Source organism: Micropterus dolomieu, linkage group LG10 (assembly GCF_021292245.1).
Source record: "Micropterus dolomieu isolate WLL.071019.BEF.003 ecotype Adirondacks linkage group LG10, ASM2129224v1, whole genome shotgun sequence".
Lineage (NCBI taxonomy): Eukaryota > Metazoa > Chordata > Actinopteri > Centrarchiformes > Centrarchidae > Micropterus > Micropterus dolomieu.
The window spans coordinates 15971991-15986602 of NC_060159.1; the positions used below are offsets into that span (position 1 = coordinate 15971991).

At 39.6% G+C, this 14612-nt stretch overlaps 1 protein-coding gene across 3 annotated transcripts in view; it reads right to left on the reverse strand.

The window, feature by feature from the left end:
* Positions 1-14612, reverse strand: part of adgb (androglobin) — a 46081-nt gene that overhangs the window by 14478 nt on the left and 16991 nt on the right. For 2 of the 3 annotated variants that reach the window (XM_046060568.1, XM_046060570.1), the window contains exons 14-23: positions 11566-11677; positions 11294-11357; positions 11032-11118; positions 9791-9899; positions 9194-9332; positions 6790-6904; positions 5636-5797; positions 4077-4227; positions 3588-3722; positions 459-552 (exon numbers count right to left, since the gene is read on the reverse strand). In XM_046060568.1, coding sequence (XP_045916524.1) covers positions 459-552; positions 3588-3722; positions 4077-4227; positions 5636-5797; positions 6790-6904; positions 9194-9332; positions 9791-9899; positions 11032-11118; positions 11294-11357; positions 11566-11677 — 1168 coding nt within the window. Of the gene's footprint in view, positions 1-458; positions 553-3587; positions 3723-4076; positions 4228-5635; positions 5798-6789; positions 6905-9193; positions 9333-9790; positions 9900-11031; positions 11119-11293; positions 11358-11565; positions 11678-13836; positions 13883-14612 lie in introns of all 3 variants that reach the window. The other variant, XM_046060569.1, reaches the window with a different exon arrangement.

Sequence of the window (14612 nt, forward strand, 5' to 3'; positions counted from 1 at the left end):
AAGAAAAACACACGCTCAGAGGCTCACAAAACCCCTAACCCCACCCTCCGTACACACACCGACCGAGCTCTCAGCACTCACGCACACACATACTTCCCCAGGCAGCGGGTCATTCGGCAGACGCTGCTAGCCGATTGGAACGGGGAGAGGATAAACAGCAGATGGTACCACTGGGAAAAGATGGAACACAATGTGGAAAATGCTCCCTGCCTGGCCACCACAGGCCGCCACAATCAGGAGGGGGAGCAGATTCTGGCCATGCGGTGCAACAGAGAGGCTAAACGCATGCCATACAATATATAGCACTGTAGTAGGAGCCCCTCATATTCTCTCTGATAATGAAGTGTGTGAACAAATATCAGCCAGGTTAATGATGTGTGAGGTGTTCTGTCTAATTCAAACATTGTGTGAACATTATTTATTATCATTGTGATCATGCATTTTAATACTTAATTTACCATAGCAAGAGGGCAGCATGTTTTTCTGCATCTGCGTCAACCTTCGGCCACATGTCTAAAAGGATCTTAGATGCACTGAGGTTCTCCTTCGTGCCTGAATGACATGAATACATACAAACACATACACAGAAAAGGAGCCACCATTAAAGATGAAAGACAATCCATGTTGCTGTCAAACACATGAAAAAATGGCTATAGCTGACCTAGTTCAGGGTAGGAAACAGAAATAGCAGAATGCATTTTGTGCCCCATTCAATGAGAGGTGAAAGGAGGAGATTATTCACACCTTGACATTCACTTTCACACTCATCTCACCACACAGGTCACCACACTGACAGACCAGGGGTCTCATTTATAAAACTGTATGTAGAATCCTCACTAAAAGTGTACATAAGACCAAAAGCCAAAAATGGTGTATGCCAAAAAATATTCAGACTTATAAAACCGTGCGTATGTATATCTGTAAGCAAGTTTCCTTTATAAATCACAATCAACTTGAAATGTGGCGCATGTGAGGGAGCTCCATGTCCGACCCTTCAAACGCCCATAGTTGACTATAAATGGCCAGTGAAATGCCCCTCATTAATATTAATACGTACTGACTGCATGAAGAAAAGGACGGCTAATTCTGGCAGAAAAGCTACAAAACAAAATTTAACTCAGTGTGACACTGACGTTCCTTTTGGTGAAGCTAAAGCATGTTGTTTGGTGGGTAAAAAAATGCACTTTCATGCAACACTTGTGCACCAGAGGAAAGGGGGCACCGGAGCTCCACCCCCTTATAACCGAGCTGAGTAGTGACGTTGCTGGTTGGAGAGGGACACACATGGAAGACGGGATGACCCAGGTACTAATTTGGATTCCCCTGTTTGAAAAGAGAGTAAACCAAATGCATTCCAGTAGTGTTTAAACATTTATTTAGGCTACACAAACACTGTTCACTTAACGAGGCTGCCGATGAGACTATGACTTGTTTTATGTGACATAAGCAGTACACTGAAAGAATTACTTAATAAATAGTGCTATATTTTCCATATTGTGTTTTTGTTTTTGTTTTTGTTGTGCATCACAACCACACGCTGGCGTACAGCATTTAGCTCAAAATGGCAACGAACATGTGATAACAATGTGATATAAAACTATGCACTCGTATTTGCTCGACTGATACATTGAAAACGGCATCAATTTAAATGTAATTTGTCCTCCTGTTCACCTTATTCATGAGAATAAATTGCACTGCATGCAAGTACCCTATGAATTAATATGATTCCTGATTAAACTGATATTTGAGGGGTTCTTTTAGTTTTGTTTATTATCCTACATCTGGATCTTTTTGTGTGCGCTGCAAATGATTCTGGGAAAATCAATCAAACGGTGTTTGTTTATTCAGAAAGGCTTTAAGCCAATAATAACACACCATTTATAAATGAGGTCCCAGAACCTTTGCTTAAAGATGTAATACTATGTGTTCATGAGCATGTGTGTGTGTCAGCAGGTGTGTGTTTCTGCATGTAAGTGAGAGAAATGACTTTAAAGAGAGCTGCGTGATAGATGTTTTCACGTCTAACATGTGGCATAGGTGTCCTCTCATCCTCCTAACCCCCGTTCCCTCCCTAGTGTTCAGTTCTCCCTTTTCAAATGGTCACTTGTCCAAATTCATATAGCCATTATAGTGGGCCAAAGCTGGCTATTGAGAGATGAAGACCTCCTATCATCTTTATAACCTACGAGAGGCACTAGACAGACAGAAAGAGAAGAAGGAGCACAAGGAGAAAAAGAGAGTGGTAGAGTGGGGTGAGAAGCAAGTTGTTTGAGGTAGTGGTATAAAGAGATGTGCTGGAGAATTTGGCCATTTAAAATAGGCAAAGGCCAGTTCTTACTTTTCTTTAAATGAACGGCTTTTCGTGTAGTTAGACAGGCAGTGTTTTTAAAATATGATTGGTGTTTTGCTATTACTTTAAGTGCCACTCTGAAAGCTGCACTTTGTGCTTTGACTTGTTAATGAATAATTTGAGAGAACTTAACCATGACAGGTCTATATTATAAAAGTCAAGCTTTTCAGCCTGCGTGTGTGTGTGTGTGTGTGTTTGTGTACTCATGCTAATGGCATATAACTACCAGCAATATTTTTTAGCGTTGCTGGCAGATGGGTTCCATAATTATGTGGATATTTTGGGTGTTTGGTATGCTTGAAACACATTTTCAAGCCATAAAATAATGGGCAAAATCCCATCTATGGCATTATACAGCACTGTTTTATGCAAATGCTGCATTAATGAGGCAGTGCATACTCCCATTTTCGCAAGTTATTCAGAGGATGACAGTGTCATGTGTGGCGCCCAGAGAAGACGGTTGGCTTCAGGTCCCGGCATAAATAGACAATGTCTGGGCAATGTGTCACCTCCTGTGTTTTCTTTCAAATAAGTGATGCACCTTCGTGGTAAGATAATTACCACCACCTCTGGAGAAATATTAAAAATAACTGAAATTTAGGGAATATTGCCTGCAACCTGCATAAGAGCCGAATTAGCACTGAAACAGTGCAAGAACAAAAAAAAGTACAAAAGAAAAGCTGCTGAGCTCGGTCTCTCTATATAATCTCTCATTCTTTCCTACAAACTGTCCAGTGTTTCCATGTCTTTTCTTTCCCATTTTTCACTTGCTGTCACTATTGAGAGGTTTGTTTGTTGATGCAGAATGTTGTGCGCAGGTGTGTGTGCGTTTCCTCTATGTATTTATATCCCCTCTGTGGCCACCCCTCATCTGTCAGGGTGTATTAGTAAGAGTGGCAGTATCATCAATACATATTTGTGCTCAGAGGCTCAATACATGCCATCGGGCAAACTCAAACAGTGAATATAAGATGCAGAAGATGTTTTTGGACACTAAATAATAAGCTAATTGTGTTGTCCCCCCCCCATGTCAAATTTGGTCCCTTAGCCTTCCAAGTTGCTGCAGATGTGTTTGTCTTTCAAACATAGAGCACTGAAGAAGAAAACAGAATTTAAGACTGTGTAATCAGAAGTAAGCATTAGCAACTATTCAAATGAAACACGACATTTTAACCTGACCATGATAACTTGAATTTTATCAATATATATATATATTTATTATATTGTGTGTGTTTACCTGGTTTTGAGGCATTAAAGATCTTTCGTTCTGAGTGCCTTTTGAATTCACCCTGCAGAATGGTGACAGCCTTGACCTCCCTGTCTGTTGGCTCCCTGTCTCTCCACGTTTCTGGAGGCTTCAACTCTGCATCCACTTAAGAGAGTAACAGCAGAACATTGCAAGTTAATACTGATTCCCGAACTATGAAAACTGTTAAATATGGTATAATGATTGAAGAGGAATTTATTTTGAATTCAATCACTATAAATAAGTTAACTCTTATATGATTTGAGTCGTGTTCTTTCCTTGCATGTCAGACATCATTTGAGTAGAGTATCGTTGGCGTAATAAAGTGTTTAAATCCACTAATTTTAGCAATTTTATACACTGTAGGGGAAATGATGATGTAGTGTATTATACACTACAATTTTACCTGTTTTAGGTGTATAATCACAAACATATGTAAATGGAAAACACAACATTTACAAACACACAAATGACACATACATATATGTGTACATATAGGGGAGTGTTCTTCGGCATTAGTGGCCAAGAGTGAAGGGTCAGCTGTTAGGGCCAGTACACCAAACCGCTCATCTGCAGTCAGCTTCCTGCCCAGAGCGTGATACAGCATGTGGTAAACAGCAAGGTTAAACACCTATACACACACACCCAGACATACAGCACACATGCACACAAGAGAAAGAGGAGAGATGTTAGCAATTTTGTGCTGTATGTATGTCTGTGTTTGAGCGCTGAGTATATGAAGGTGCTTATTTTTCAAGATATTTCGATTTTTGTAATTTACACCCTCATAAATATGTGAAAATGAGAGGTCACAGTGTATATGAGACATAATTCATGAGCATTCAAGACTAACCCCCCTGTAGACTCCATCATTCAATAACCACAAAGGTTAGTACAGTGTATTATCCTTCTTTTCCCACTTTTGCCACTTTCCAGCAATCAAAATCTACTAACACTGATAATAATGAAGCTCTGGCTCTGCAGACATATTGGGTTAATTTAACAATTGGGGCAATATGGTACCTAAATAAAAACATTTTATTTTACTATTCCAAAAAGTACAAGAAGCAGCCTTATAACACTTAAACAGACAACCCTAAAGACATAGTTCGGGATTTTTGAAGTGGTGCTGTATAAGGCTGTATAAAGCTGCAATAGATGGCAGTCAGCTTTTACCCAGTTTGGAGAAGCAGAGATATATCGGGCAGCGTTATATAGTGCACATCCAGGTTGTGCTTATGTGTAGGAATACGGAAAATCTACAGTTGAGAAAGGAAATGGTCTGCCAGCAATGGAAAGAGCTGAAAATATGAAAAAATACCGTACTCTCGAACTTATATAGATTTTTTTGGTGGGTTTTGCTTTTAGGTGGCTTAAATACGTTATGCTGGTGACCCTGTCCACAGCAGTACTTTGCTTAGTTTCTCTGCCGGTACAACTTTCTCCTTCTCTGCCATCTACTGCATTTAATACACTTGCGAGGGATGAGTACCTCATTCAGCCCCATTCAGAAATCCCAAACTTTCCCATTAAAACAATAAGCTTTAGTTTATTGCATGTTAGCTTGCATCAGTCTACATCACAGTTTTGCAGTTTCCGCAAATAATGCGGACCCTCTGGCCAGGTAGAGCCGTTATCGTTCATGGCTGCTGAAAAACAAGTGTTTTTTTTCATTGTAAAATGACTGCAAAGCGCAGGCCCGAGTGGCATTGGTCATAAAATACTTAATATGCATTCTCTTAAAAGACCTCAATTGTTGAGTGAAAAATGTTAAATGTAATTTGTTGGCTAAGTGAAACGGTTAGTAAGGAATACATAAGTAGTGTAAGTATGAATTATTATTTATTATCAACTCAGTTACATGCTATATGGTCACAGATGTAATAGTAAATGTGATTTAGTCAATCTGAACCAAAGACTGCATCTAGATGTTTTAACTGTTAATAAATTACTAAAGTACAGTATAAAGTAGAGTGAAATATTCACTGTATGTACATCAAAACTGTGTCCCACCATAGGACCATAGAGAAACAAGCTACCTGGTGTTGTTTTCCCAGGGTGGTGTTGATGTTTTGGGGGCAGTGAGCCTCTTCTAGGGTTCTTCTGGCTGCTGGCTGGTCCTGCTCATCACTAAAGGAAGACACCAATCTGGAGAGGGCTCTCAAGATGGACATGGCCTGCTCAGTGAAACGAGCACTTTCCTGTTTAAAATAGGTAAGCAGTGGGGAAGCATTACAATGTTGTTTATCAAATTAAATGGAATGCAAGTTAAATAAAAGACAAGCAGAACTCCCACAATACCAATATATTTTGGTGAATTTCAATGAACACATCAGGATTGTTACAGGAAATCTGCTATAAAAATCTTTGTTTTTCTCACATGCATGAGACTACCATTGTACCCATTTCTCACATGAAAATTTGAAAATATTATACATATAGCAACACAAACATCAGGCTAAAAAGTAAGAAAGCAGAGGCATCATCTTACTAACATGCTGTAATTTTATAAATTGAAGCTGGAATGAATTCTATTCAAAAAATTTTTCAAGGCAATTTCATTCAGTCCGTCTCTATGTCCGACCAAGGTCTGCACTTTGTATTGTCACTATTGTTCCAAGATTCCTTTTTTCCAACACATATCCAGATGAAAAATATCAACCTTTTTTTCCTCAAAAGCATGAAAGGCTTGTGCAGCCTTGGCAGAGTTGCTGATGCTCTGAGTGCTTTCTACTTCATTTGTTTAGTCACCACTGTATTTCTCACTCACTATATGCCTCTCTCAGGGCCTTTTTATTTTTGTGTATTGTGACTAATTTCAGCTTTTTAGAAGTGAGGAAGTGACTGGAAGACTGAAAAGGAAATTAAAGGCAATATGCAGAAAGTTACATGTTAAGGTGTAACTATCTTGTAGCAGCAGATGACAGAAAATGTTAGACTGGATGGTATGGGCTGTTGTGTGTATTTAGACATAAGAAAAAGAAAAAATGTCATGTATTGTTAACTTTACTGTACTGTACTTCAGCTGTGGTGGACCCCTCAGTTGTAAAGTTGCATCCACAGATAAATAATTTTTATTTTAATTTAACATTCCTTATTCAGCAAACAAACTAAAAAGACCTCTCAACTTATGTGTTGTGAAATTTCTCTCAGTGTCAATGGACTGTCAAATAATATCAAAGGCCCTTGTCACCTTAGTAAGGTGTGACATGATGGTTTCTTCATCCCCAAAGATTAAAGGCATCTTGCTGCACAGGTGAATGTGGTAGCCCACTGCTGCCTTTGCGTGGAAGGACAACACATTCCGCCTGGAGTGGAGAGAAAGGAAACAGAGCATTTTGAAAACAGGAACACTTTACTGCACACTATAAGTTACTCTAAAACAGCAATTCCCAATCTTTCTGACTTGTGACCCTTTATAAAGACTGTATTGCCTATTCATGACTCCTTTTCATAGGCTCCATTGTTGCTACCGGTGTTTTGCCTTGTCAAAAAATGCTATAGCAGAGTCTATCGAGTCCCTCTGCCCTATCGAAAAAATGCTACCTTATGTGTTACCATTTCCAATCCCATAAAGGTATAACTCTGATTATATTATAACATCATTTCAGGGGTAGCGTATTCTGATTCTGACTAATATCCCCTCGCAAATAATGCTCCCACTACAGAATAATTTTATATTACACCACTACTCACTCCGTGTGTACTGTAAGGAGATGGGGAGCATGTTGAAATACTATATTATCCAATCTTTAATTAAGATATCAGGGGTAGCGTATTCTGATAGACTAATAATTATTTTCTTTTTGATATTGCTGACGATCAGCCACTGTCTCGACGGCATGCCCAACAGCAAGGTTGTATAGATTTATGGCCATGGTAACAGACCACGCTTGTGGGTCGTGAGCAAGCGCAGAACCTTTAAGTACCACATCTCGATAGGTAGCATAAATTGACAGAACACCGCTTCAAACAAAGAGTGAGCCTTCTTAGTTTTAACGATTTAGAGGGCTGCAGAAAGTTTAAATTTCGCATCTTAAAAAAAGTTAAAAGTAGACAAACAGAAAGACAACATTATTTGTGACGCAGCAATATTTTTATCTTTATGTTCATCTCATGACCTCTCCAATTTATCTTGCAACCCCCCAAAAAAGTTATTTGTCTGAAGCAGTGGTTCCCAGCCTTGGGGATTGGGAACCACTGCTTCAGACAATTCATTTTGTTTTGTCATTGCAATTACTGAGTAGAACAATATCTAAATATTTGGTTTCTATATAAATGAAAGTAATAGTAAGGAGTACAGAGGTATCCATATACAGTTTTTGGTAATAGTAATTGTACAATCAGAGGGAAAATGCATGCAACAACAGTGAATTCAACTGAATAAAATCCCTTTTTAATCTTAATAGTGGAACTATGTTTCTGTCAAGTGGCACTGAGTGGGTCAAACAGTCAGAAGTGCTGTAGCCTAGCCTGAGTTTCTAGGGCCTGGTCAGGCATGAGAGTGGATCCCCACTTCCATGGCCCCATTAGCTTAACATAATTCAGCCATCATAGTCTAACTAGATGGATGAGCACTGAGGCGGAGCTGGGCTAGTGCTGTAGAAGAACAGGACAGCATTCAAAAGGGAAACTGATGGTAGAAAAAGAAAAGGCAGCGACGAGAATGGGAGAGATAGAATAAAAGAAGTGTAAAGGGAGATGTAAAAAGGAGGCAAGACAAAAAGCTCTAGATTAAAAAAGGACTGTATGTTCAAATAATATAGAAGAAGAAATCAGACACAATCAGTGGACAGACTCAAAAAAATAACACATTGGCAAAATAGTGTACCACATACAGCAACATTCAAAGAGAAAAAGAGTAAAGGTTTAAAAAAAGAAAAAAAAGAAAAAAGAAGAAAGTTATTATCTCTTGGAAAAAGTGTACTATGGGGCATATGGGCATGATAAGTTGAGTGCTATGTATGTGATTATGGCTCAGTGGTAATTGCACTGCTGCATACCTGCGCCTGACCCCAGAAACTAGGCCCTCTGCTTCTAGGCCAAGTAGCACCCATTAATAGAGACTAGGACAGATGATTTTTACTGCTTTTCAGAGCATCTGAGGTAGGCAGATATCCTCTGCTCACTTTATGATTAAGCTTTAAGGAGATCTATGCATAGCTGTAAAAATGACAACAAGAGTCAAACTCTTCCTTTCATCAAAATACCCTATGGGTGCTGTGCAAAAAAAAGAATACATTTTTAAAACAGATTTCCATGGTGGGAATTAAATCTCTATCCTTGGCAGCATTAGTTGCCGTGCTGACGAAGATGTCAATATTTTTTAATAACAGATACAAGAATCAAAGTACTATCATACCATATCAAATATTGTAGTATTGTAAGTATGAAATGTCATACTAAAGGATATACTACTGTGGTCTTAACTAATGGTAATCCTGATTAACATAAAAGTCATAATTATTACACATTACAGAGTCTAGAAAAATAGATTTGTAACATCCTAGTCGGTGCCATCTTATGAACTTAATCTTAGCTTTTCATTTTGATCAATACAGTACACAGCTCTCAGTAGTAGCTCAATGCTGTCCTACCCTGCTGGTAAGTTAAGCATTTTTGCCTTTGAGGAGGTGGTCTTGATGGTGAGAACTGGCAGCTGAGAGCGCAAGCTTTTCCAGGAGTATGACTGGGCGATGAGGACTGCAGACCCACACGCTGCTGACATTTCCTTTTCTATGAGTTGTCATAGAGTGGAGAGAAAAGTGTACTAGTCACACACCATTGGGGACTGCAGATGTAAATTAGCCTAAGGCTAACTCTGGTGTAATGCATCAAATGTTTACATTTATGTTATTAATTGCACATAGTCCCTTCTAAATAAAAATCAATCAATCAATCAAACCACAATCAAATATCAGAAACACTGTAGGTCAAATTCATAAAATGTTCATTCATTGTTGTTTTTTATGAATATTTGTACACTGCACTTTATATCGCCAATACAGTTATAGTTTATATAGATTTTTATAGTTTGTATGGATTTTTGCATGCACAGATAGAGAGTTATAACTGCTGTTAAAGACTTGAGTCAAGCTCCTTACGTTACTTGCTATATCAGAAAATCCTTTTGTATCTGATTATCTATGTCTGTGTGTGCATGTGTGTGTGTGTGCATGCATATAAACCCTTACTCTCCTCAGCTGTATCCCCCCTGAGAAGCAGAGCAGAGAAGCTGATGAGGATCTGGGAAGGTTGTAGGCTGTCCACACACAGGTAGTGAGTGCCTCTCACCTCTGGACACTGGAGGGGAAATGCACAAACACACACACTGGCCTTAGTTATCAGTACGAATGCTGATAAGGAGAGGAACAAGTGAAAGAGAGAAAGAGCAGAAAGCCGTATGGAGGGTGATGGATAAACTGATAGAAGGATGGCTTAGTGGAAGAGAAGCTGGAGGAATACCCAGAGGAATAGATGTATCAAGGGGAGACAGAAAAGAGCTGAGTGAGTTAAAGAAGCATCTGAGGTGACACCTGAATAGAAGTGGCCAAAGCGGTGAATTTGGTAATGTAAGAAAAAGCAGTCAGTAAGAAAGACAAAGCAGGGGACAAAGAGAGGGGCAGAAAAGGCAGATAGAGAACAAGAGAAGAGGGAGAATGCATACATGTCTAGAATGACTAGTTACTTATTAGTCGGTGCGATGACATTGTCCTGTTGAGTTTTTATGCCAATGGTTTTACACTATTCCACTCATCTGTGGAATAGTAAAATCTCATCTAACACACCAAGAAATTTAGCAATTCGCCATCAAAGGCATAGTAGAAGGAGACTGCAAGCTAGTTAGCATAGATGTAAACAATTCTGGATTTAAAATACTAAAAATTAGCTCTACTATACCACAAGGATACACACAATACATTTTTGTGTATCCTTCACTCCACAGGGCACCTTCAACTCATCATTAGTGGGTACTGTGTACTAGGGGTGTCGAAGATTCGATAGGCGGAGCCTGATTCAACTCACAACCTCACAGCTGAATCTTCACAGAGCGTTATAAAACGAGGATCAAACGATTTTGGCTATATGGGGGTGCTCAACTTCTGATTTTACAAAGAACTACCTGTTTTATCTGGTTTTATCCCAAAAACTTATAAATACAATATACAGCCTATTATGATATAAATATCAACATATGATGCCGTAAATAAACATGTGAAAATAAAGAAGTGTTTTAGAAATCTTTTGAAAGTATGTCAATAAGTAGAGACTGCAGCTCTGCAGCTTCTCAAACCCCCCCTGATGCACACACACTGATTCACCAGTCGACTATAGGCAATCATTGACAATTCTGATTAGACTATGTAAATCCTTCGTCAGGGACAGCCCTACTATGCACAGGGTTGAATTCATGTGTGAGTTTGTGTTTGTGTACTTCAGGACTTGCTACAGTAGATGTCACAGGGATAGATCCGGTGGCAAGAGTAGACGTTGTTGTTGCAGTTTTGGACAAGACAGTGCTCTGCAGACATCAACAGTTAAATTAATAATATATCCAATATTAACAGCATTAATATGTCAAAGCACAAATACATGGAATCGTGTGGGAAAATAAATGGAAAACTTATAAAGTACCAGCACTGGAGACTGAATATGCAGAAATTAGTCACTGAGTTATTTCGTTATACACACTGTACCTTAAGCTGAGATTTCTGGATATGATGTGGGTAGAACTGTGGTTTATGGAACACAAAGAGAGTCCTGGAAGGAAAACATGAATAAATGCCAGTTAGTTGAGCTTAGTTGATAAAAGCAATTTTAATCATGAACATGTATTTTTTCTGGCCCCCCAATCATACTTTTTTCACAACTGTCTATATTTATCTATTCGAACAGTATGTTTGCAGTGCATAAGTAAATATCTGTGTCTATGTGTGCGTGTGTGTGTGTGTGTGTGTGTGTATCTCACTGAAAACATTTAGCAAAGTCATCCAGGTCCACCCAGGTCTCCTGCAGGATGGGTTTGACAGTAAGTGAGGGTTCCTCAGTTACAGGGTCACTCATTGCAGTTTTAGGCCGATCTGGAAGAAAGGTTCATATTCCTCTTTAGGCTGAAACTATTTGTGTTTATATAAACATTTTTTGTTTACTAAGACATTTTGTGTAAGGTAGCAGGTTTTCAGTATACACCCGCTGAGCTGAGAGATGGATTAAAAAGTAAGTATTTAACACTGTTCATTATTGCTACACAAATCTACAGCCTCTTGTATAGGAAAAATAAGTCCTTATCAAGTTGATTAGATGCTTTCCATGCCAAACTCAGAGGTGGAAATGGGGGGAACGCATGGGAACAAATGAATGCTGTTCCGGGAGTAGGGGGAAATCAGTTCTAGCTGTTTTACACTGCTTCTAAAGCATGCTCATGAAACAAATACAATTTACTGTGCTTGAACGCACCACAAATCCAGCTACTGTCCATACAGCCGATGGGTAGGCGTGACATTGCAGGCTCCCTGGAACCTTCCCCCAAGTAGCATTTCTGTCTCAGTGTTACTGGCTACATGTATCCTGGAAGCTGCAGTGATGTTGACATGTACGCACCCTGCGTTTCTGATGCATTAAAATCCGAAAGGACGCATTAAACTCACTATAGACATGTACAGGGAATGTGCCCGTTTTTCCCCCATGAGTATGCTAATCTTACATTGTGAACAACAAATCTGTGTTGAAATCATTAAAATCCTGCTCTCTGTGAGCTCCTATACACACACACACACACACACAGCAGAGCAGAGAGGCCGCCCTGACGAAGCGAACCAGGTGAAGATAACGCCAAAATTACTCAAGTTGACAACTGTTATTACTCAAGTTGACACCTGTAATTGTTACTGTACCTTGAAATTAAAAAGCCAATACTTAATCAATACACCTGTTCAATAAGTATAAACATGTGCAAAACATATAATATGTAAACGTTGCTATTATAGTTGCTGCTCTAGAAACAACATTTAGTTATATTTAAAAAAAATAATAATAATGAATATATATATATATATATTCTTTTTATACATAAAACACAAAAGGAATGAAAAAGAACCAAGAGCACTGATGAGAAGTGAACCCACATAAGTCGTAGTATTGATAAAATTCAAATGATACCCATCCCTAAACATGAGTTTAACACTACAGTTTATCAAAAAACACACATTTTATTGCGGACCCACTCAATTTTCCTGGGACTGACTCAAATGACCACCGTGGGTCCAGGAGAGAACATGTTTTTGGAAAGCATCATCAAGTCTGCCATCAAGAAAATAATCAGTAGTAGTAAGATTTTTTTATGCAGCTCTCATGATAATAAGTATAATCAACAATAATTTGTTTATAAAACCCAAGTATGGTTCCCCCAGTAAAATGTGGAAATTTCCACAACTGGTCACACTTAAAACCAAATAGATACAGAATTGTTTGTGAAATCTCCCATTTCAAAATGCTGCGAGTAACAAAATGACTTTCCTCTTGTGACTCAGAGCAAGTTATCCTAGACTCAAATCATTATCTGAAACACAGTGAGCCAAATTGGCCAAACTCCCACATAATGGCATAGTGTAAGCGCACATGCACATCCAAACTCCCACTCACTGACTCCCACTATCTCAACGCATGCAGAGCAAAGTCATAGACATATGCACATGGACACACTGTCCACCCAGAAGCACACGCACGCACGCACGCACGCACGCACGCACGCACGCACGCACGCACGCACACACGCACACACACGCACACACACGCACACACACACACTCTGCCCCCAAGCTCTTCTCAAAGCGAGAAGTCTGATCAGAAAGCTGAGGTGGCGAGGGCCAGTGTCTCTGCTGCTGAGTAATGGTGGTCCGCTAACTCAAACTGCAGGTGTTACTAAGCAACTAAACGAGGGCAGAGAGAAGGCAGGGAGTTGGCTGGTTGTCATAACGGATCATTTCAGTCCCATCTTCTTCAAAGTGTCTTGGCTAAGCGATGGAAGCATGGAGAGAAAGATGGAGGGAGTGGAGGCGAGATATGCAAATACTTCTAATCACATTAATTGGACTATGCTGCACAGAGGCTGTCCAAGTCAACCAATGAAGAAGTCCTTCAGTACAAGCCTAATATTTCACTACAAGGCAATCTTATGTACTGATACAGTGCAGATTATTTTTAACATAAATGAGGGGCCCAGCATCGGAACAGCTTTTACCATTGGAGATGCCATCATCGTCCTTCTTGCTGTCCTCTGCAGTAACCTAAAGGGACAGAGAGGGAGAGAGAGAGGAAAAGAGAGAGAGAGTTAGAGAGGCATGAACAGTGAGTTGCTGATAGAGTAACACTGCCAGAGATACGCCTCCACCCTCTAGTGATTCCATGCCAGCTGTGGTGTTGCGCCATTCTCGCCGTACACCACAGGACACAAGACACGGTCTAATGTGACATGGGTTGCTCCTCTCCTGCTAAAAACACCACCAGAGAATACCAGCTCTAATTTACTTTGACTGTCAGTGACAGATGAGGAGTTATTATGTTGTTTAGCATGTGACTCTCTTAGAGGGGAATTACTCAACAGCTCTGATTTCATGCTTCGTCTGCCCAACACAATAAAAATATATCTAATGAGTCATTATCAAATCCTTTAAATACCCTATTCCTCGGCAAGGCAGGAGATGATGTGGTCTTAAAAAGGGAATCCACTGCTGATTTGATAACAAAGCTAGATTCCAACATTATACAGGAGTGGTACACCTGTATCAACTAGCTGAAATTTGCTCCACGCCCCTCTCCATCTGACGTTTCTTGTTCTTCACCAAATAATGCTCCCTTGAGGAAAAATCCTGGTGAATGTGAAACAGTTTACTCTGCTCTGAATAAGAATTATGGCTTTGTCTCGTGTAACTTCAAAGCAACCCCAGCCAAGACTCTCTAATGAGTCAGAGTCAAAGTGTGTGTGTGTGTGTGTGTGTGTGTGTGTGTGTGTGTGTG